At 33.1% G+C, this 24,398-nt stretch overlaps 1 protein-coding gene across 1 annotated transcript in view; it reads right to left on the bottom strand.

Moving 5' to 3' along the window:
- LOC142318284 (glutamyl aminopeptidase-like) overlaps positions 1 to 24,398 on the bottom strand; it is a 112,459-nt gene that overhangs the window by 55,070 nt on the left and 32,991 nt on the right. Inside the window, exons 5-8 of the mRNA XM_075354861.1 lie at positions 18,577 to 18,747; positions 14,771 to 14,868; positions 9,488 to 9,622; positions 5,821 to 5,979 (exon numbers count right to left, since the gene is read on the bottom strand). Of these exons, the coding sequence (XP_075210976.1) occupies positions 5,821 to 5,979; positions 9,488 to 9,622; positions 14,771 to 14,868; positions 18,577 to 18,747 (563 nt within the window). The remainder of the gene's footprint in view (positions 1 to 5,820; positions 5,980 to 9,487; positions 9,623 to 14,770; positions 14,869 to 18,576; positions 18,748 to 24,398) is intronic.

Here is a 24,398-nt window from a genome sequence, read left to right on the forward strand (position 1 = left end):
TAAGATCAAAATATTTCATTAATTAAAATTTTACTTGGCTATAACTCTGGAAACAATAAAAATAAGTACCACCTATGATATATCATTGAAAAGCTCTCAATGAGGGCTTATTACTGTTAAGAAAGTCCAAAACCCCAATTTTTTGGATTTTGGGATTTTTTGGACATGCCTCATAAAATTAACATAATACAGATATGAATAATAGAGCAATAAAATATACACACACAAGGGATATCTCTGAAGTAAAGACTGCTGGGAAATTTCTCTCCTTAAGGTTGGTGAACTTGTGTTGTTCATGGCCATGCTAGTAATGTACACACTGCTTTGTTGTCTGGTAAGTTGTTACATTGTAGTATCTTTGTTTACGTGTGAGTTATTATGTTATAAAATGAATAGGAAAATTGATGATGCCGCCGACTATGAAATACATGAAGTCATACATTTTTTAAACTATCAAAATGTTAAAGCAGCTGAAATTCATAGGCAGATAGTTGCTGTGTATGATGATAATGTAATGAATGAAAGAAACATCCAAAAATGGTGTGAAAGGTTTAGAAATAACAGAATTAATGTGCATGATGAAGATAGTTCAAGAAGGCCCTTGATAATCACCAAGGACTTGTTGAAACGCGTCGATAAAATCGGAAAAGATCGTTGTTCAATGATTTCCAACCTGGCCCTTCTTTTTCCTAATGTTTCAAGAGCTGTTAATGATGGCAATATTCATAACCATTTAGGCTTCATAAAGGTTTGTGCACATTGGGTGCTGCATGCCTTAACGGAACATCTCAAAAAAATCCAAATGGGATCTGCTTTGGAATTTTTGATGCGCTACACAGAAAAATGTGATGAGTTCCTTATTTTTTGTTACTGGCAATGAAATATGGATTTTGTATTACACACCAGAGAAAAATGTCAGTCAAGTGAATGGCATCATCCTCAATCTCCAACCAGACCAATAAAGGCCAAGCCACAGCCATTTGGACACAAACTGATGGCCACAGTCTTTTGGGATCGGTTTCACATACTGCTGATTGATTTCATGCCACGTGGAATGACTATAAATGCAGAAACCTACTGCGAAACTCTATGTAAGTTACGGCGTGCCATCCAAAATCAGCGACGTGGGTAGCTGACTGATGGCGTCATCCTGCTGCACAATAATGCACATTCACATGTTGCGGGTCTAACACATGATTTACTGAGAACATTTGGATGTGAAATTTATGATTACCCTCCACACAGTCCGGACTTAGCTCCTTATAATTAACATCTGTTTGGGAAATTGAAAGAATTTTTGAGTGGTAAGCAATTCGCGGATGACAATGAACTTAAAAATGCCGTTAATCAGTAGCTAAATGGACTGGCGGCAGAAGAATACAAGTGTATATTGAAGCTGTTGTATCGCTACGATAAATGTCTTAATGCATGTGGTGATTATATGGAGAAGAGAATAAGAGAATAAATAATGAAATAAACATTATAAAACATATAGTTGTTGAAAATGGATATGATAGTACTTTAATTAATAATATTTATAAAAAACAACTACCATAACATAATCACTAAATAACTATCTCATAACTAATACATAATAAGGCACAAACGAACAAAAAATATACATAAAGTATTTTTACATTAATAACATCATAGAAAATAAAATTAAAACTAACTATAAATACATATTTAAACCAGACACAAACCTAATAACCACATAATAAAATATTTAAAAAAAAATAATAATAAAAAATAAACAATCTGTGTGAAATTTATAAAATTAAATGTAATGATCGTTTTAGAATTTATATTCACCAGTTTATGAAAAAAAACAAATAACCCTTTTAAAACTAGATTTCTTGAACATTATAGAAATTACAGAAATAATAAATTAGATTTATCTACTATGGCAGGCCATCTAATAAACAATAAACATTCTATTTCTGATATTAACATAAATTTAGAAACATCCTAAATTAATAAAGATAACATAAAATTATATATATTAGAAAAATATTATATATATATAAAAATATAAACAAAACTTCAAATTGAAAAACAATCATGATAGTGTTTGAAGAAGACAGTTTTAAAAAAATTGCAGCAGATAGCAGCACTCATTTATATTAATATGCAACTTTCATTATTTTTTATTATTACTTTTATTGTACAATAATGGAATTATTTCAATCATGACTAAGGATGCTGGACCCCATAAAAGGGGTATTCCATTTTAATTAAACAAATTTTCAAAAATTTTATTGCATCACTATTTTTGATTTCTATTTGGTATATAACTATTCACCTTGAAAAAAAAAAAATTATATTTAAAAAAAAATGTTTTCTTAAGTAATAAACTATTTTCTAACAGGTAAAAACAGCCATTTTCATTACTTTTTCCATGAGCTGTAGCATTCTTAATTTACATCATACAGAGGTCAAAAAGACCTTTTGGAAAGTAAACTTCATCTTAATGTACTCAAAATTTATCTTGTTACATAACCAAATCTTATAATGTTTACTGAAGTTACATTTATAAATTGTTGTTTTTTTCAAATTATGGGACCAAAATAAATAATGAAGGGCTAGGATAACAGGCCTGTTTTTTACCTTTTAATTCTTAGGTACTAGTAGCATGTATAAAAAAAACTGGACTGTTACAGAGTATCCTTCATTAAAAAAATGGCGGCCAAATCATAAAATTTTGAAAATGTCTCATTCAGGCCCAAAAACCACACGTGGGACAGGTGGCAAAAACGTGAAATTTTTACAGCAGTAAGTACTTTTTATGTACTTTAAAACCATATAAAATTTATTTTGTTACTCAAAGGGGTTAATGAGTAATGAAGCTACCAAAACCGCTAAAAACACCATTCCTTCCAACCGTCAATAATGTATCCAAAAAATTCACAGCATATATTTTTTCAGATAATAATGCAGGCCTACCAGGGGGCAGAAAATGTTCAGACCCCTGAATTTTCCCCCAAACACAATTTTTTCAGTCAGAAATTTCACCAAAACTAAGTTTTATTAACTCTACTGAATACTTTTTAGCTTGTGTTTTTTTAACTTTTTGGATGCATTTAGTTCATTTTTTTCTCAAAGAAAAATAATTTGAAATCTCTTTTAAATATTCTGTAAACTCTCGATTCATGCTGAAAAAAACGGGTTTGTATGAATGATTTAGGGTTTAAAAAACTCAGTCATAGTTCATCTGCTAATGTGATTAATTCTCATAGCCAGTTCCCCAGTTGTTATTTTTCATTACATTTCCTACTGCTTGACTGTTAAACCAAGAAAAAGTGTTGTCTTTGTAAATGTTTGTTCTCATTATGCATACCTTTCTTCCCATTATGCCTAATACTCAATAGAAAGAATGTTTCTTTTCAAAACTAGTTAAAAGATCAATTATTCTAGTTAATCGTAAAACTGATGTGAATATGAACATCAATTGATATTTATGATTTCTATTTTTCATGACTGGCAAAAATTTCCGTAAAATTTCCCCAGACAGCCAAAATTTCCCTCAAACCACGTTCGTGCGTTTGGACATATTCTGCTCCCCTGAGGCCTACTATACAAAATATTTTGATATGTCTATAATGAGATAGCTTATATTCTAGAGAGTTTGTTACTTTAAGTATGACTCATACACACAAACTCATGTTTAAACATGGAAGTGAATAGATATGCATGGACATGAATGTTTGCATAATCCTGAACACTGTAGAAGACTCAGTTACTGTTTTGATTTCAATGTGATATGTTGTACTGCTGTTAGTGTTAATACTGTGGTTAAGTAATGTATGCTTATTTAAAACTCAATGTTTAAACTTATTATATTTGTTTTAGATATAGATGGCAAGGTCAAAAGAATTATAATAAAATCTTTCTTAACTAAATTTCAATAGAGCTTATCCTTTTCTATACTTGGATAATCTTAATTTTTATACAGAACATATTTTATGCAATGGTAGACTTGAGTGTTCATGCCAGCTGGCAGCAAATATTCTGGTTGGTTGAGACACTCAGCTTGTTGAATGTAAGCAATGAGGCTTGAAGTGGTGGCCTGCACAGGTACAAGCCCACATGCACAAAAGACAGCATCACCCTCTCTGTACAACGTCATGCTGTCCCACAGTATATCACCTGCTTTCGCCTGCAGTACATCGCCTGCTTTTTCAAAGTACATATAGCCAATAGTACATTTACTGACTTTACATGCTTGCTGGCAAAAGACAACGTTGTGCTACAACTGCAATTATCATGTTTCAGACTACTCTGAAAAGGACTATTTTCTATATTTTATTTTGTAATTTTTGTCAGTAGTAAATATGTGTAAAATTTATTTTTTTTTTTAATTCATATTTTTACCCATTTTTGCCGCCCATATGGCCCATACCTAAATCTGGCCCTGACTATGTTAAAATGTATATAAAAAGTTTTGAAAGAAAAACTGTGGGGGAGTAGAATAAATATGATATTTTGTGTATGCATGTTGGCAAGATGTATGTAAGCAAGATGTTGGCAATATTCTTGTAATATTCAACTCCAACAATGAATATTAAATGTTCGTAAAAAAATTGAACTCTTATAATATCATCACATCCCTGTCAAAACTATCAACACTGTGATTCATTGTTTAAGTCATCTACATCAACAGGAAAGGGGGAGACATAAAAAGGAAACAACCCATAAATGATAATACCATTCGTTATACTCTCAATCACTGTCTGTCATTCAAAGTAAAGATATAATCCAACGTGATTAACAAAATAAGTAAATGCGACAAGTAAATAAGTAAACGTGATAATAAGTAAAGACTGGGTAAATAATTAATACATGTAAAAAACATTTCTGGAGAAAACTGATTTTATGATCTTTAGTTAGATAATATTTATAATTAACAATTAAATAATGGTAAAACAATCTTCATAATAAAATTATATTATACATAGAGTTACACAAAAAACAAAATTCTTCATACAAACTACAAAAAAAAACAAACTAAAGGTTTGTAATAAAAACACTACACTTTGGCATAAAAACATTTTCTTGCAAAATAATTTCTCAGAATAAATTCAGAACAAAAACTTTAAAAACAATTCATATAAGATATGCAAAATGAAATCTAGCCAATGTAATTACAAATTGGAAAAAGAAGTAAATTTTTTAAACCAGAACAATGAACATTACAGAGGCTTTAGCTCAGAAATTTTCAATTCACAATTTTAATGAAAAATAAGCACACAATTATTTAAGGTTTGAAAATAATTTAAATATAAATTAGTTTCTAATGATAAAAAATCCATATTTAGAAAAATTTTAATGAGTAAATATTTAAAAATAAATCAATAAACCAACACAGAAAATTTGAACTGATGACCTGCTTAAATCGGCAACAATGACAACACAGATTATAAAATTGAATATAATTTTCAACACTCTAAATAACACAATCAGGAAAAAATTTATGCTTATCTGATAGCATGCCTTAAACATATTGTATGAAATAGTTCTATGCGTATTTTTTAAACTGGAGCAGTATTATAAAAATTCTAGTAGAAAATAAGTTTTAAGAAAATCAAGATGTTTAATCAAAGTTGTTATGTAGTTACAGGTGTGAATTCTCAGCAACCTTACAATAATTCAGAGTAGCTTGAATTATTTTTTTTTTAATGATTCATTTAATGAAATTTTCTACTATTTCTCCTGGATTCTGGAGTCATATGCTATACATCTTGCTTAAGTGACTTTTAAATGAAAGTCATTTACACAAGATACTTAAAGGAAACAAAACTGATATGTAAGAATATATTTTACCTGTGATATGTTAATTCCATTGGCTTCTACTTCAAGTTGTTTCCACAGGTCCTCTGTTTCAGCATTTTTGTAAGCAAATTGTTTTAAGTATGAGGAGACACCATGCCTAAACGCTTCTGGCCCTATCATATTCTCCAACATCCGTATGACAGTTGCACCCTAAATGGCAACAGTTCATTTAAACAGACATAAATTAAGCCTGATCTCAGTAAATACTTATTTTTTACATTTTGGCAATCATTAATTTTTAATCCATAATACTTATATAAAATAGTATAAAAACTACACAATTTTTTTTTCCAATCTGTAGTACCGACAAAAAAAAATTATATTTTACATATAATAGAAAGTTTACACATAGATTGATCTCATTTTCTTGAAAGTAAATTTTATGAGTTATTAATACTGAAAGGATTTTAAAGATTAAAATTATATGATGACCTACTTCATTAACTTAAATAAGAGAGTGATAAATTTAATTTGCTGTATGTCTTTCCCTCATTTTCCTCTATTTTCTGCCTATTTCTTTATTATAATCATAATAATATGTTGATCCTCTGATTTTTCTGCTGGTTAAAATTTGAATAATACCAGTGGCATTCTAATAATATTCTAGAACCACAACACCATTGGGTGAGGCAAATTTCAATTTCACAAATTTTTTTCTTTTGTTTCTTCATATGCCAGACAAAAAATTTTTTTATAATTTTTATGGCCCACAGCTTCTTTCTATTTTCATTAAAAAAAAAAAAAAAAAAAAAATGCCAAGGGAATGAGCTCTCCCTTTACACACTTAGGGAAAGTGCTCTTACCCTAAGAAAAAGACCCATATATGTTTATGATGGTAAGGGAAGAATAAAAAATACATTAAAGAAATAATAACAAATGCTAGTGATGAATTTATATTTATATATATAATATCTATATTATTATGCTGGAATTACATAAGAAGTTATGTTGTTGCTATAACACTTATATACTAAAGATTAATCTAAAAAAATCAATTTTTCCTTAAATTACAGTTCTTTGATAAAACAAAATCACATGAAGGAAAATTCTTCTACCTAAAAATGTAATTTAGTAAAAGACAGTAAAAAATAAATGTAATTTTATAAAAATTATTGTAAAAAGCTTATTATGAATTAAAGATTAAAACCTACCACTTACATGCTTCTTCTTTTACTAAGAACCCATTTAAGGAATAATAAATACATTGTATATATTTCTATAATTTTCAAAAATACTATTTTTAAACTTTTTCCTGACACATAAAATTTTCAAACTGTTTCAAAAAATATGTACATAACATAAAATAATGCATCGACATACGCAAATGTATAGTAAATATAAATAAGGAATCTCTTTAAATTTCTGGTGATAATATTCACCGTGAAATTATAATGATATCTACAAAAAATTGAAGACATAACTTTAAAATGTTTCTATGTTGTCTGGCAGTGACTTCAAAAATAGTTATTTGCTGTAAATACTTTAGTTAACAAATAAAAATAATTATTAGTAACTTTTTAATTCTACGATTTCTTCGTCACTTATTTTTAATTTTAATAATTATTTTACTTCACAATTTTTAATGGTACTAATACCTACATGTAAATAGATATTTAATATGTTACAACTTTAATATATTATATATATTACATTTTATATATATATATATATAAAATACCTGTGGTGAGGAGGTGTGGCTATTAAATAATGAGACTAATGCTGTAAAATATTTTATTTTAAATTTATAAATGTTTAGTTATTATCCCCTTCAATATACACCCCTCTTCTAGCCCTACATCGCTCCATGCGAATTTTCCATTGTTCGAAACAGTGCTGGAAGTCTTCTTCTGTGAGCCCTTTCTTGACGCATGCTGCTTTTTCTTTCACAACTTTTTAAGAACATCTTTTATCACATCGTATGTCTCGTTCAAATTAATACCATAAGTGATTGGTATCGAAGGATATTTATTACCATTGTGTAATAGAATCATCTTTAAACTATACCTGGATGAATCTATGAAAAGGCACCAGTCTTCAAGTTTATGAACTTGTCCTAGGTGCAACATAAGCTCATCAATATTTGTGCAATAAACCAAATTATTTTCATTCATAAGGTACTGCGAAAGTTCTTTTTGTCGGCTATGAAAGCATAAAATTTTTGTATTTTTTTGAAGTAAATTCCAATTTTGCAGTCTTGATCCTAACAGTTCAGCTTGATTTTTTGATAAATTTAAATCCCTAACCAAGTCATTTAATTCACCTTGAGACATAAGATGTGGCTTATTGGAAGATAATTCAAAATCAAAATCATTTTCTTCAGTACTGCCTGATTCTTCATCGCTGCTTTTGAAACATACTTTCACAGGTGGCTCAGGAACTGGAATAATTTCACTGTGAGTTACAGGCTTGATTGGAGATTGCAATGAAGGATATATTTAGATTTTTTCAGAAATTCCAGATACACTTTTAAAAAAGTAATAATCGATTACATGATCCTTTGGTTCATGCCAAAACATAAGTACACCAAATGGCAAAGCCTTCCAAGTACCTTTCAACCATCCTCTTAAATATACAGAACAATTAGTGCATACTATGATGATCCTGATCACCAATTTTACACTGAAAGTACAAACGATATGCTTTTTTAATTAAAGGTGTAATGCTTTTTCTACTTGATTTTATGGTAAACTCACCACATACATAACAAAAGGTATCCACATCATTTACACAATTTTGAGGCATTATGACACTGCACTGTTAACAAACTTAAGACAGCAATAAGACTGAACAAAATTAATTCATTCTTAAATCCAGTGCTTAATACAGATAACACAACTGTGTTTTCAGCTACATGTTTTGACCTGTACAAACAATCTTGTCCATGAAGGCTCACTCTTCAGTTTTAGATATGTCATATGTGTCTATGATATGATTTAATTCTTTGTCTAGTATTATTTATTTATAGCTTACAAATTATGTTAACAAAATTTAAATAAAAAATGAGCTAACAAAATACACATAGGAGCTTAAAATGCTTACTATATGTTGAAAAATGAAAAAATTCCTTTAATTAAAATTTAAATTTTTTTTAAAAATGGCGGATGATAGAAATATTCTGAGTTCATATTCATTTTCAGCAACAAAAAACAGATTAAAATCATGTATCGCATGTAAGGAAACAAAAATTATGTTTTTCAGTGTTATCGTTTGGTGTGAAATAAGATTGTTTTTATTTGTTTACAAAATTAACATAGCTCATATTCAGGTGTTTTTTTTGTAAACTATATACATATCTTATGTGATGCCTTCAGAGTGAAGACATAAAAAAAAAATTACAACAGAAAATACAATAGTGAGAGAGATCACACAGATCAAATGTCTCATGAAAGAATGCTCTTAAAACAATATTGACTTCATTCTTCCTACCAGCTACCATCTACACCTACTGTCTTCAGAACAATCTTAAGAAGGTGGTAGACCAACCTGAAAAAGCATCAGTCTGTTTAGAATCAGAAATATTGTATTGTTCTTTAAACTTAAATAAGGATCAGAGGGCATAAACAAAGATGTTTATAGCAATGATTTGAAGTTTGGAAAAATAATACTTCTTAATAAATCATATTTATAACAAGATTAGGTTAAGCAGACTAATACTTACTTTACTATAAGAAATAGCGTCAAATATTTCTGTAATGTGATCTGGATGAGAAACTGTCTGAACTATAGGATGAGAACCAACAGCAGCATCCAAATTTAACACATCATGAATATCATCTGTAAGCTGCTGTACATTCTGTAAATGACATTAATAAGCAAGCACTATGATTAAGATCTCTTACATTCAACAACAAAATTAAAACTTAAATACAAGTGACACAAAAAACCAGGAACTTTTGAGATGTGTAGTGGTACCCATGTACAGTTGACAGCACTATTTATGCAGAGGCAACCTTGCCACTCAGTCATGAAGCAGTGGAACCATCAACAATGTGCTTTCGTCATAAAAACGTTTTACAAAATGAATGATAATTTGGAAGGTGCAAAGAGAGATTGCAAAAGTTCCTGTTGTTTTGTGTCATCCAGGTATGTCTAAAAAAATAAAAATAATTTTTGCTAACAATAAAAAAAAACACAAGCAGAGTTGTGTATCTTTTTTTCTGGTGAAGCCAGGAAACTTTTACAATTGTCGCTACTGGAAGCTTCACCATTGGCAGATTACTACTTAAGAGAAAAATTATTAATAAGCTCTTAACTTTAATAGCTTCATCATCTACCGTACATGTGTGGGCCACAAAAAGGTATCCCTGCCAGAATATGTAATATTGAATAGGACATTAACATCATAAGCTCGTGCACAGGACATTGACATGGAAAATTGGAACAATGGAAGGGAGGTACATTCCTATATAAGAACTCCCACACTGTGAGTGAAATGATCAGCCCTCCCTCCACTTCCTTCCATGCTCCAATCATCAGCAGTTATCTGCTGCGAATGAGAAGGTGCAGTATGTTGTGTTGTGTGTGAAGGAGCACAGGAGTTATAAAGTATTTCCTAATTATCCCATCCCAGCTAAACACAGCATTCAGCAATTGGTGAAGAGATAGTACCAATTGAGATCTGCTGTAAAGGTACCAAAGAACAGGGCGCCATCGGTCAGGGTGCATGCATTTCTTAAGTGATACAGTCCTCAGAAGACTACCAAAAAACTATTCCAACAGGCTGGTGCGAGTAGAACAACCTGCAGAGATGTCCTGAAGAGATTGAAATTGAAACCATACCACATCACAGTTGTACAACAACTGAAGGAACCAGACAAAGGAAAACATGTGACTTTTTGTCAAATATGGTTGCAGATGGTTGATTGGACCCATTTATGTTTATCATGTCAGATAAGGCATAGTTTCATTTATCAGGGTATGTAAATGCCCAGAACAGCAGGTACTGAGTGTCAGAAAATCCATTAAAACACAAGGTGTACCCACCAATATTTTTCTAAACCACAGTCAACATAGATAGACCTGACCATTTTAGATGACTTTGCTCAACAACAGACAGAAGAATGTGAGTACAGCTTTTCCCAACAGGATGGAGCAATCTGTCACACGTCTGACAGGTCACTTGCTCATGTTCATGAACTGTTTACTGCTAAGCGAACAGTGAGTACAGACAGACTGCTGCGTCACCAGACTTGTTGACATGAGATTTTTATTTATGGCGAATGTTAAAAGTATGAGTATATCAAAACAATCCACACACAATCATTGAACGATCAGGATGTGCATTTGCAGTATTACTCCTGTAAAATTGAAGTAGGTATACCTGCATTTACTAAATTGTTCACACATTTTACTATTTAGCTGTTGGTGGAGACCATTTTCAACATTTTCTCTGACAATTAGTACAGGTATGTTAGTTTTTAAGATCAATTTTACACAGGTTAACTGTAGATACTGGCAAGGCTACTTTTTATGGCCCACCTGTACCAATATGCTAGATGTAAATATTGTATTTATATTAATAAATACAATATTTACCAACATAAATTACAGTATTTATTTTTTACAAATATTGAAAGGAGTAATATATACTGGACTTTTTGGTCTGCTCTAAAAATGTATAAGCTTTCTTAAGAGGTATTTAATTATATAAAACAATTATTTTGTTTGAATAAAAGTTGACCCATATCACCATAAATGTGAACCAATTGAATACAGGTTAACCATATCTCCCCATCCTCTTGACCTATGTAACCAAAGTTAAATGACATCAATGTCTGACTTCAGTGCTCATTGTAAAAATTTCTTAAAAATCAGTTAACCCAACCTTATGATATCAAGCAAAACATTAAACGACCAAAAAATTCAGCTAAACCTGAATGAAAATCCCCAAATACATAACCAAAGTGATATACTAATGTAACAGAAACATTTAATTAGTAAAAGAATGTGACTTTGAGTCCAGTAATACAAAAAAGAAAAGTATTTTTTGCCCCACACCTCCCTGGTCCTTTGTGACCAAAATTAAATGTGATCAATGCCCCATATACAGAAGCCACTGTGCCAAATATCATCCAAACTGGTGGTTCATCCAGTCCAGAGATATCAAGCAGAACGACTGGCCAACATACATATATCCTTCTGGATCTTTCAACACTAATTGGTTAGAGAGATTATGAAATGTAAAGAACTGCAAAACCTCCTACATTTAAAATTTGATCTGTTCAGCAAGCTTAAAAAATACCAGTGTTTTTAATGATCAGAATATTTAAATGTGGTTTAAACTTGTAAAACTAATTTGAGTACATTGTCAAGTAGTATATCTTGTAATTATTTACAGATGATGCACATTCAAAGTCGGTAATCCTGCTTTTTGTTGTTATGGTTATCATGTTAATCACCAAAAAATAAACAAAAAGTGTTGCTTGCCGTAGTTTTTTAAATTTACCAAACCTTTGTAGGAGTGGGTTTTTCACTTTTTCTTAATGTATGAGAAGGGAATAAAAGTCAGTTATGATATAAATATCAATATTCAAATAACTATATTTTTATATATTCTATTATAATGGAAATGACTCAGATATAGCATCAAGAAAGTGTCAAAACAATGCCTTTCATACATGTTACATCATTTGTAAGTTATGCAGTACTCTAACCAAAAATTTTGTAATTTAGTAATGTAAAAGTGTAATACACATTATTTTTGGATTACATAATTCATTATGGTATACAATTATTGATTCAGCCTACCAATCAGCCAATTTAATATTTAAGGCTAATTAAGAGAAGTTAGTGAGTGAAGCGAGCATTAGGTTATGTTTGCTGATATGGTACGAAGTTCAGAAACTCATTTAACTTAATTTTTGTAACTTAATCATGTTAACATTTCATTACAATCACTCAATAACTGAAATCAGTCAGCAGAAATATCAATGAAGTATATTTCAGAATGAATAAAACATTAAATAAGGATTAAATGAAAAAGAAAAAATATACACACAAGATTACTGATACAAATCCAAAACACTATTGCCACAAAGGGAATGTATAATTTTTTGATTTTTCATTCTAACTTCTTTATAAGTCAAAAACTACAATAAAGTGACTACAATAGAAATTTTTTGTATATTTACAATCAGCATTGTGAAATCAACAACATATTTCAAGATTATTGACTTTTGAATGCGCATCATCTTTCTAAATTACCATGTATTTTATCTGTTGTGGTAAAAACTAAGTGAAAAATTATTACAATTAGACAAATTATAAGTCTACTTACAAAGTAAAATTCAGGAGAAAAATTCATTCAACATTTTTCATTTGCTAACCAATAATAAACTGAACATCATAGTGTTTGCTAAAAGTTTGGACTTGTAGGTAAAAAAACCAAGAGAAAATTTAAAAGGGGTCTATCTAATCTCTAAAAACAACAATATGACTGGTTAAAACAAAATACTTAATTGAATAAAATACATTGTTTATTATCTCTTCCATATTAACAATAAACACTAAAACTGAAAAAAACACAAGTTGAAATGCCATAGGTGGGGGTTTTTTAAATCAGCATTTAGAGTTTTGAATCTCAATATTTAACGTTGTCTGGACCTCCAAGTTGCATGTGTAACTGCCTAGTGTAGTCACATATCAACTACTATTTTTATAATTTGTTATAATTAGAATTTTGTATTATAGAAGTAAGGAAATATTGTTAGTAGAATCATCATAAACGTTTGAATCTGGTAAGAATATGGCAGGTGGATTATTCATTCGTTTAGATTATTAACTATTTGAATTTATTTTTGGGGTAAAGATTAAAAATCATATTGAATTAAAAATTAATTTTATCATAATGCATAAACTAGGTTGGATTTAATATGGTCAGACGGTTCATCTTTTGTAACCTCTGAAGGCAAGTTTGATTAACATAATAGTCAATGTGATGGTAACAATTATCTCTGAAAAAAAAGTTTAAGCAATGACTGCCTATTCCAAAAATCATGGCTACTGTCTTTTGGGATAACAAAGGTATTTTCTCAGTTATTTTCTGTTATGCAGAGTGACTATTAATCCTCAAAGATACTGTAAAACTCTGGAGAAACAGATGTGCCAGTCAAAGACAAAGAGTGGGTTGAACTGTTCAACTGTAGATAAAACTTGGTTGAAAACCAAGCCCAATGGTTTACTTAAACAGATTACATGATACTAGTTCTAGCCTTGATCTCATAACAAGTGATTACCACTTACACATGCATTTAAAGTACTGACTCAGATTGTAATAGTTTGAAAATAAAAACAAAATGAAGAATGGTATTATTCATATTATTTAATGGTATGTGTTAAACATAAAAGCAGCAGACTTACAAAAATGAAGTAAAGATTTAAAATGAAATAAAACAACACATGGAAATCAATGGTGATAACATGAAAGGATTGTTTTGATAATAAAAATTTATTTTTATTTTTCAAAGTATTTCTTTAAAATTTCAAAACAAAACTTATTCATATAAAACAAAACACACACTAAATGAGAGACCTACAAATATGGAACATGTAAATTAATCTATTATTTTTGTTTGTAATACAAAAAAAAATTAAGACATAAGAAAAGAGGGCTTGAAATTCAATCCTGATAGAAGCTACTAGTTGAATTATTATATTCTTGTACACTTGTTGGTAAAAACTTTCATTAAGAATTACCAAGTTCACATTCTGGACGGAAACCTTACACTAATCTATGAGTAATTTGTATCAAAATAAACAAGAAATCTAACAGTACCTTTTGTATCTGTAATTTTTTTACTTTATGATATATTTTACAAAATTTATTTTTTATTTAATTTTTTATATGTAAAATAAAAAGCTAGCTTTCACACTGACTTCCACTTGTGTATATTTTAAAAACACTCATAAAATTTAAGTTTATTAATATATTTATAACACTCACAACGTCCCATTCAGGTTGATAGTTTTCAACACCCTTATACTCTATAAATGTTGCAAATCCTTCATTAAGCCACAAATCATTCCACCACTTCATAGTAACTGGAAAAAAAAAAATTAAATAGAAAATAAAGTGATATACTTAATTATATAAAATATATTGTTTAGCATCATCTCTTGCATATTAACCAGAAATACAGCAAACTGAAAGCAACTAAAGTTCTAACATTGTTTACATCAATCAATAGCAGCTACTATCTCTATTCCCAAGCAAGAATATCAGCTTTTTTGCAGCAATAACAACTCACAATTCTTAATTTTTTTAAAATTATTTTAGTTCACTTTTGTTTTAGAAAAAAATTTTAATAATTTAAATTATTTTTAAAATGTTCCTAGATATAGATAATCTCTTTTCAGTATAATACTGTAATTTAAATGTAAGGTGTGATAAAAATAAAAACAAATAACAAGAATTTTTTAATTCTGCACAATATGTTTTTTAAACTGAGTTCATCTTTTCCTCAAGCAATGATAAAAATTTCTATAATGTATATTTTTTAGTCAGATATGTAGCGAATAATTAGAATGCATTTTATTACGTGTGGAAATTTATTATGTTTGAAAATGACAGAAAAAAGGAATTAAATTTTGAGTTAAAAATGGAAGTGTAGTGAAATTGTGATGTCCAAGAAGGCTTTTGGCGAGGATGTTATGCAGAACCAAGAGTTTATGAATGGGACAAATGGTTTTAAGAAGGTCGTGAAGACAACAAAAGGGTTGGATGTTCAAACACATCAACAATTGATGAAAATATCAATAAAATAAAGGTCACTGTAATCAATAATCATCAAATCATTATTAAGGAAGTTGTTGAAGAAGAGGGAATCTCTTTTGGCTTGTGTGAAAAAACCTTGACTGACATTTCGCATATGAACTGAGTAGCAGCAAAATTTGTTCAAAAACCGTTTGAATTTCAACAAAAAAGCAACAATGTAAAAATATACCACATAGTTGTTACCTGATATTGCTAATGACTCAGCATTACTCAAATAAGTCATAACAGATGATGAAACATGGATGTATAAGTACATCCAATCAGCCCAGTGGAAGCTTCCTAAGGAAACAAGACTGAAAAAAGCATACAAATTTTAATCAAATATTAAGGTTCTAACTATTTTTTTGAAATACAATGACATTATCCATTAAGAAGTCTTACCATAGGGTTGTACGGTTAACAAACTTTTATTTAGCAGTTTTATGCCATTTATGAGAAGCAATCTGAAAGAAATGACCACAAATATGGACAAATAATTCTTAAATTTTGCCCCACGATAACGCTCCAGCTCATACTTCACTATTTTCCTTGATCCCACTGATTCAGAGAACATTAACAGGATAACAATTTGTAATGATAGATGAAATAAAGAAAAAATTTGAATGAATTTAGAGCTCAATTAAAAAATGCCTTCTACAAATATTATGAAGATTGGAAAAAATTCAGGCATAGGTGTGCCATATCACTGAGGGTCTACTACGAAAGAGATGATGTGATATAGAAGAATAAGAAATGATTTTTGATATTTAAAATGCTTGTTATATTTTTATTATCCCTTGAACAGTAAATAAAAAAGTCTACTTTGGTTATACAGGAAGTTGTGGTTAAATTTCATGCAATTAAAAAAAAAAACAAATTACTATATATTATAAAAACTAAGATTTATGATATACTATAAAATACCTACACTAGCAAAATTGAGAATGAATCTGATGGACAGACCAAAGCATGGGTTTAAGTCTGTGACGTTAGCTATCAGCAAAGATTGAAACTGCTGGTCTTGAGGTATTTAAAAAATTTGTTTCCATGAGGATTAAGCCATGGAAAATAAACATAACAAATATAAACCATTAGCACACTAGGGTTCCTGTTAACACCAGGTTTACATAAATATTTTTCCAACAAATACCAACATCATAACTAAGGTATTTATTTAAATAATAATACCTAATTTATATGTAAAATTAAATTTAGTCTATCTTTTAAGAAAAAACTGATTTAAATCTGGTCCCTAAAAACATTTTAAAATTACGTACAACACATTTTATACCTTTTTAATTTTTACTGTCACAACTATATTAGCAAAATTTATTTGAAAGAAAACTCTTTAAAGGGAATGAATTCTTTGAATAAAATAAAGTACTACTTAAAAATACTTTCTATAGAAGCTGTTAACATTTTAATGAACTTCACTTTTTTCCAGAAGAGAAAAAAAATTTCTTTTGGACAATTTAAAAGGACCTTCATCAATTTTAATTTTAATATGTTCACTGTAAGTTTTTTGTGGTCTCACTAGTTTGCAAGCTACTAACGCACTCATGCATTACGCTAATATATTATTGATATAATGTAATACTGTTTCTTATTATCCATAACTGTGTACTTTTTTGAGGGCTATAATATAATATACTTCTCTAAACAATATGCGTATGTCCCCCAAAGGCCTAGAAAATACTGCACGTGTCTATGCAGTGGCAGCATGGTATAATCATAATTCCCATATATGTAATTTTAACAGCCCTGAAAATGTTAAGATATAGAATAAAAATCTTAAAAAGGTTAATCGCCCAACAAAATAAATCAAATAAATTTCCCTTATGGCAAGGGATGACCAAAATGTTGCTGGAATTGTAAGAAGATGGGGCTTGTCATATTCTAAACTTGTGAGACTTTTTTTTCATATGCAACCATTGTCGTATTGAATAAATTTGAAGTTTTTGTTAACTTTATAGTGGAAATCTTTTTTATTCCCTACTTAGCATCATCCCAACCCCTTAGGGGAAGACACCCCCGCCCAATGACATTCTGGTTGCCACCCGCCCCCCACCACCATTTCTAGTCGTTGGGCTTTAACGGGAATAGTTTATCGCCCTCTGACTTTTTATATCTCAGAGTAATAAGCCTGGCCTTGTTGGGAAGCCACCGATGTAAATGCCTCAGTAGACATTTGCATCAGTGATTTAATAACTTAGCTTTTGCCTTTGCTGTAGGCCTTGACCAGACATCTTGAATGTCATACAACGTATCCCTCTGGACTAGCTAACCAAGCTCGTGGAAGCGAACCCCGCGCCTAGTTCTACTTATTATGAGCCAATTTCGTGAATGTCTTGTAATTCAAGGCAAATTAAACACAACATACCACCAAAAATGTTGATCGTAACAACAGAATTTAGTCCTAGTTCCCTTAATGAACTCAACTTTAAATCAAACCCCAGACCCTACTTAGCACCAGTGAAATCTACCTCAACCTTCCAGTGTGCTGAAAGGAATTTTTTCATCTTCAACATTTTTTTTCTCTTATCAAATATTGTGGGTCAGCCAATCTATCACAAACTGCCATAGAGCTTTGTGTATTGCTAAATATTACAAAATTCATTAATAATCGTGGTGCTAACTCCAAGTTACAGCGACTGCCATCAGAAAGTGAGAACATAATAATTGTTAGAATTTAGAGCATCCTCTAACCACATTCATAAATCAAAATAAATGTAAAATATTACAAAAATAATAATATTTTAAAAATGAATTCTCAATTCTAAAGAATACGATGCAACAATTAACATTAATCCTCTGATCATATGCTAGTGGAAATAAGATTGCTTAATGAGAACTGCAACAATGAGAATCGAAGAATATAAAACTGTAAACATTGAACTTAATTCAAAGCATGTTAAATAGCTACTGGTGGTGAATTGATAAAACAACAACAGGAATAAATTTTCTCATGGTTTATTTATTGTATATGTTCAGCTTACCTAAATTTCCAAACCACATATGTGCCAACTCATGTGCAACTGTATACGAAACATACTTCTTATTCACAGAGGAAGTCACAGCTTCATTGACTAAAACACTAGTTTCTCTAAAAGTAACCAATCCCCAGTGTTCCATGGCACCAGAGACAAAATCTGGAATAGCTATTAAATCTGTGAGAAAAATAAAAACGTTAAAAAAGTAATAAAATTAAAAAAATAATTTTAAGTTACTAAGGACATTTTAAAAATATTTTTATTACAGGAGGCATTAGGTCTGTTGTACTAAATAGGGACTTTAGTCACTACAGCATCCTGACTCAAATAGGGGAAGACATTCGTCTTGTGACGATCTCAGTCATCACACCAACCCTTTAGGGGTTACCTTAAGGACTTTACCAGAAATAGTCTTTCAGACCCTCTAAACCTGATAACACATCACAGTCATCAGTTTGGCCTCTGTCAGGATGCCACCAAAGTAAATGTCTCAGCAGATATTTCCATCAGTGTATTTACACAACCTACTATCACCTTTGTATGGCCTCTTCCAACCATTACCATTAGGTTTGTACCATAAGTTACAAACCTCAACTATAAAATTAACAGATTCATGAAGTGTGATCCCCACACCTTCCTCTAACACCAAAGGTATCACACAAAAACTTTTCCTATATCTAACTTCAATTAGACTACGCAGTCTGATCATTACTTGATTAAATCTTAACACCAAAAATATCACCCTCATACCAATAAAACAAGAGTTGATCACAACGATTTTGTCCTACTATTCAAAGTACTCTATTCAAGTACTATTGAAATTATTCAAAGTCCTCTTGATTTACTAAAAAATCAAGAAACAGATTCACAGATTTAATAGGTCTTTAATGAAAACATGCCCTACTTCTCTCTACCCTGGTCCGCTTTTGAGAGTGAGGTCAATGCCTACACCCTCCCATGCCACAGCTCAATCACAGAGTTCTCCACACATCCATTCTCATCCTAACAGTGAATATCTCAGCTAACTGGGGCTTGATGCCAAAACACCTATCTTGGAGAAGTAAGCACACAGGCGAGCCTCTAGTCACCTGGGTTGCTCTTTTATCTATATATCTATAACAGTATCAAAATCCCTCAGCCATCCTCCGCAGGGCTACGAATCTAAAGAAGCCAGCAACTATGTTCCATTCAGTTTTTCAATTAACTTGCAGATAAAACTTAAATTCACAAGCTCTCCAGCAACTTAATTATGTTTTAGCTTCATACAGCCATTACAGTAACTACCAACAATTTCTCTAATGATTATATCAAGAATGCAACTTCTAGACAAGAAACACTGTTCCAAGGTCAGTCCATAGCAGGTACTTCCTTGTGGATAAACTGAAGTTCTTTAGGTTCTAGAAAACACAATACATACATAACATCATTTACTTCAACAAAAGAATTGAAAATTGAAAAGAATAAATCAACGATACAAAAAAGGGTGGCTTGTGAGAGGATAATCTGCTCACTTTCAAATCCAGCAAAAGATTGCAATTTACTCAGGAGATAGTTTAAGGCACATTAACTACCAGCTGTCCAATCTCTTATAATTGTTTCGGAGAACAGAGCTGGAGTTGCAAGACAATGGATGCTTGTTGGGAGATGGCCACCAAAAAAGATGTAGATATGGTTTTTGTATTTGAACCCAAGGTCTGTGTAATTCTGGGCAGGGGTTGGTTTACCGTTTATCGAATCCTTTCTGTGTGTAATTTAAGTATATACAGAGTGCATCAATAGGTAAGGTGTGTATGGCCTACTACTCTGGAGGAATCTCCAGAGAAAGAGCCGAAGAGTATGATGGAGCCTGAGTCCAATCAGGCTACTAACACTGTGACATTGGAGGCTGATCAGCCAGGCTTTCCCTTCCCCCTAGGCCTGTTACGGGCGGTAGGAAGGGGACAAAAAGGCTGAAAACACAGCAGTTCTCTATGGAGGAGGAGGAAGTACCCCTTGGAACAGAGATTCTTGTCAGCAGAGTCGAATGGATGGCGAAAGATCTGAGAAAGAATATTGATAAGTATGTAAAGAAGAGTATAAAGGAGCTAGAAATGGAACTTAGCATAGTGGTGAAAGATCAGGAGGATGGTTACTGGTACTTGTTTTACTGTTACCAAGAAACTGACTGCAGAGATAGCGACGCTGACACGGGTTGCTACGGGCTGTCCCATTGAGGATACTCTGGATAACGGGGTGCCAGCGTCCCCGATAATCGACTTTATCAAAAAAGGCTGGCCAAAGAAAGCCTTCAGAAGTATCCAAGTTGGGATCCCGGCAATAACTGAGGGTATGCTCAATAAGATTGCAGTTGTTGATATGCACACATTGACAGAATCTAGGTCGATGGGCGCACTGACTGCCAGACATCCACAGGTGGCCTGGGTGTTGAGTAAATCCAAAATAAAAGCCGGGAATGTTGTGTCGGCTGCTCTAGAGATGAAACTGACAGGGGAAGTTGAAAGTGGGGAGGCCCCAGTCTCCAAGATGTTCCATGTGGCTTACGAGGACTCAGATGATGGCGGAGATCTTGCACAGGCATTAGTGGAGGTTTTTACAAAAATCAGAGAGAACAGTGGAGGCCGTTTGGAACCGCTACAAGCAGAAATACTGCTACCTTGGTCCAGAAGATCCTTGAATGTGAAGGGAGAGCGACCGGCTGTCACTTCTATATTACTGCGCCAGTTAGCAAACTCTCAGCTACATGGAATAGTGATGTTCCCCCTAGGATGGAGACTATAGTAGTCAAAATGGAATGGCGGTGTCCTATGTGGATCTCCTAAAATCATTTAAGATGGAGGTGAAGATCCCAGCGGATTCAGAAATTCTCTCTGTAAGGAAAGCTGGCGGCAATATGGAGATTACAGTTACGGAGAAAAGGGAAACCTATGGTGCCTTTAACGCCTTTAATCGCCTATGGCGATACTTTCAACTATAACAGGTGATAGTGTTCTCACGAAGACCAGGACAGCCTTTTACCAGGTACGGGACTTGGAGAACGGCATACAGCCGGATGAGATTTATAGGGTCTGTCTACGGCCTCCGGTCAGGAGTTATCGGCTGACACGAGAGTGACAATTAGACCGGCTTTTGAAGAAACCGGAGTGGTAATATGTCATCTCCTGGCACCAATTGTACAAAAGGGAACGGTGAATATCAGACTTGTGAGCTGTAGAGTGAATGTTGTTGATCACCCACTGCGATGCTACTGATGTTTACAAACAGGGTATCTGGCAAGGAACAGCAAGAGTGAAGACAGGAAGGCTGTATGTTACAATTGCGGGGGCAATGGACATCATGCTGTAGAATGTAGCAAAACACTGAAGTGTTTTGACTAGCAAAGTGTTTTGAGCGTTTGATGTATCAAAACACTAAAGGGACACTGAAGTGCCCCTCCGCAGTGCAATGCGGAGGGGCATGTCAGTGCCACATGTTTCCACATGGGGATGGGGTCATTGCAGAAGTTGAGGATGATGTGAATTTCCCTCTACTTTTCACCAGAGAGGAGCTTACAGCAGCAGTGAAACAGATGCCTCTGGATAAAGCGCCGGGACCAGATCTTTAGCCAAATTTGGCAGTTAAGGTGGCTGTTGGGGCGGAAGCTGATTCCTTTTTGAAGGTTTACAATAATTGTTTAGAAGAGGGGAATGTTCCCTCAGAGGTGGAGATGAAAGCACCTGGTCTTGGTTCCCAACCCGGGAGGAACCCGGTGCTTCTGTCCTCTTATAGACCACTGGCGATGATTGACACCATGCCAAAGATACTCCAGTGCATGCTGCTGCAGAGGCGGACCAGAGTTATTGAGGATCCAGGAGGACTTTCGGATAAACAATTCAGTTTTCACAGAGGAAGATCTGCTTTGAATGCGATATCAGAAGTTTTTGATAAGGCAAGAAGAATCATTGGAAGGAGGAAGATCTGTGTGCTTCTGGCACTTGATGTTCACAACGCATTTAACTGTGTGACCCGTGACGCCATTTGGACTGCGTTGGAGAGTATGAGAGTCCCCCCCTACCATATCTGAAAAGGATAATTCTCTCCTACCTTGGTGAGCACAAATTGATCTGTGAAATGAAGGACGGAGCAGTCGAATAATGCATTGATAGAGGAATTCCACAAGGGTCGATACTTGGCCCGGCCCTTTGGAATATAGTGTATGATGGCATATTTCACACTCCTCTACCACCATGTGTCACTCTCATAGGTTACGCAGATGATTTGGTCCTCATGGTGGAGTTGAGTACTCTGAGAGTCCACCACTCAGATACAAAGCTCATATACAACAATCAAAACTTGGATAGCCAGAGTCGGATTAACTATGGCTCCAGATAAGACAGAGATTGTTGTGATTACAAAAACCAAGTGAAGACCAACAATGAAGATTATGCTTGAGGGTCAAAGGTATAGTTTCAAGAATTGCGATAAAATATCTTGGAATATGGGTGGATGTCAGGATTCGTTTCGGCACCCACATCTTGGAGACCTGCTCGAAGAATGAAAAGGTCCTGTGTCTGGTTGCTAGATTACTGCCAAATTGTGGAGAACCGAGGCAGCAGAAGAGGAGGCTGCTGTCTGGAGTGATATACTCTATGTTACTTTACGGTGATGAGATACGGGGAGGGGTCATTAGATATGGGATATACAGGGATGCCTCCATATTACAGCAGCATATCGTATGGTTTCTCGAAAGGCAGTCAAAGTTTTGGCGGCAATATTACCTGTCAATCTGGAGATCACACGCAGAAAGAAGATTCAAGAGCAACGAGCGTAACACCTGCAGAAAAAAGGAGAGTGGCTAGCTCCATCATGGAAGAAATGAGGAGAGAATGGCAGATGCGGTGGGACACTAATGATAGAGGCTAATGGACACGCCATGTAATCAGGGACCTGAAAAGTTGGTGCGAGAGGGCCCATGGCTCGCTGGATTACTGTCTCACATAGTTTCTAGTGGGCCATGAGGGATCAGAGAATACTTTTTTAGGTTATGCTAGATCATTCTGCTAGTTGTCCGGTGTGTGTAGATGAGGAAGAGACAGAATATCACGTCTTCTTTCGCTGCCACTGATTTGAGGATGCAAGGAGGAAAACATTGGACACCATTTCCAAAGAGAAATGTTCCTCCCAGAGGAACTGCAGCAGATCATGTTAGAAAGCACAGAAAATTGGACGGCTGTAGCAAGGTTTGCTAGGAAGATCATGGAGGAGCTGTACATTTGGAAGGAGTCTCACAGAGGTAGAAGAAGGGATTGTCAGAGGGTGCAAAGATGGACACAGTCACGTGGCTGAGAGCCTACAGGGTTCCCCATACATGTGAGGATCGCCTGGATGCGATGAGGTCATGGGCACTCCGCTCCCATGTCCAATAGTGACCTGTGCGGTATGTATACTCTAGTGTTCGATTGTCTAAAGTCGAGAGTTACAGCGTTCAAGTCCTAGTAAAGCCAGTTATTTTTACACGGATTTGAATACTAGGTCGTGGATACCGGTGTTCTTTGGTGGTTGGGTTTCTATTAACCACACATCTCAGGAATGGTCGAACTGAGAATGTACAAGACTACACTTCATTTACAATACATATCATCCTCATTCATCCTCTGAAGAATTATCTAAACGGTAGTTACTGGAGGCTAAACAGGAAAAGAGAGAGAGAGAGAGAGTGTGTTCGATTGTCTGTATTGTTTATGTGATTGGATGTGGCTGGCTTTGATGTGATGTGTGGAATGTGCGGCATGAGGTATGTTTTCTGAGTGATGATTGGATGTTGCAAAGTGTGTGGTGAGATTTAGTCTGAT

This window comes from Lycorma delicatula, chromosome 1 (assembly GCF_047948215.1).
Source record: "Lycorma delicatula isolate Av1 chromosome 1, ASM4794821v1, whole genome shotgun sequence".
Taxonomy (NCBI): domain Eukaryota; kingdom Metazoa; phylum Arthropoda; class Insecta; order Hemiptera; family Fulgoridae; genus Lycorma; species Lycorma delicatula.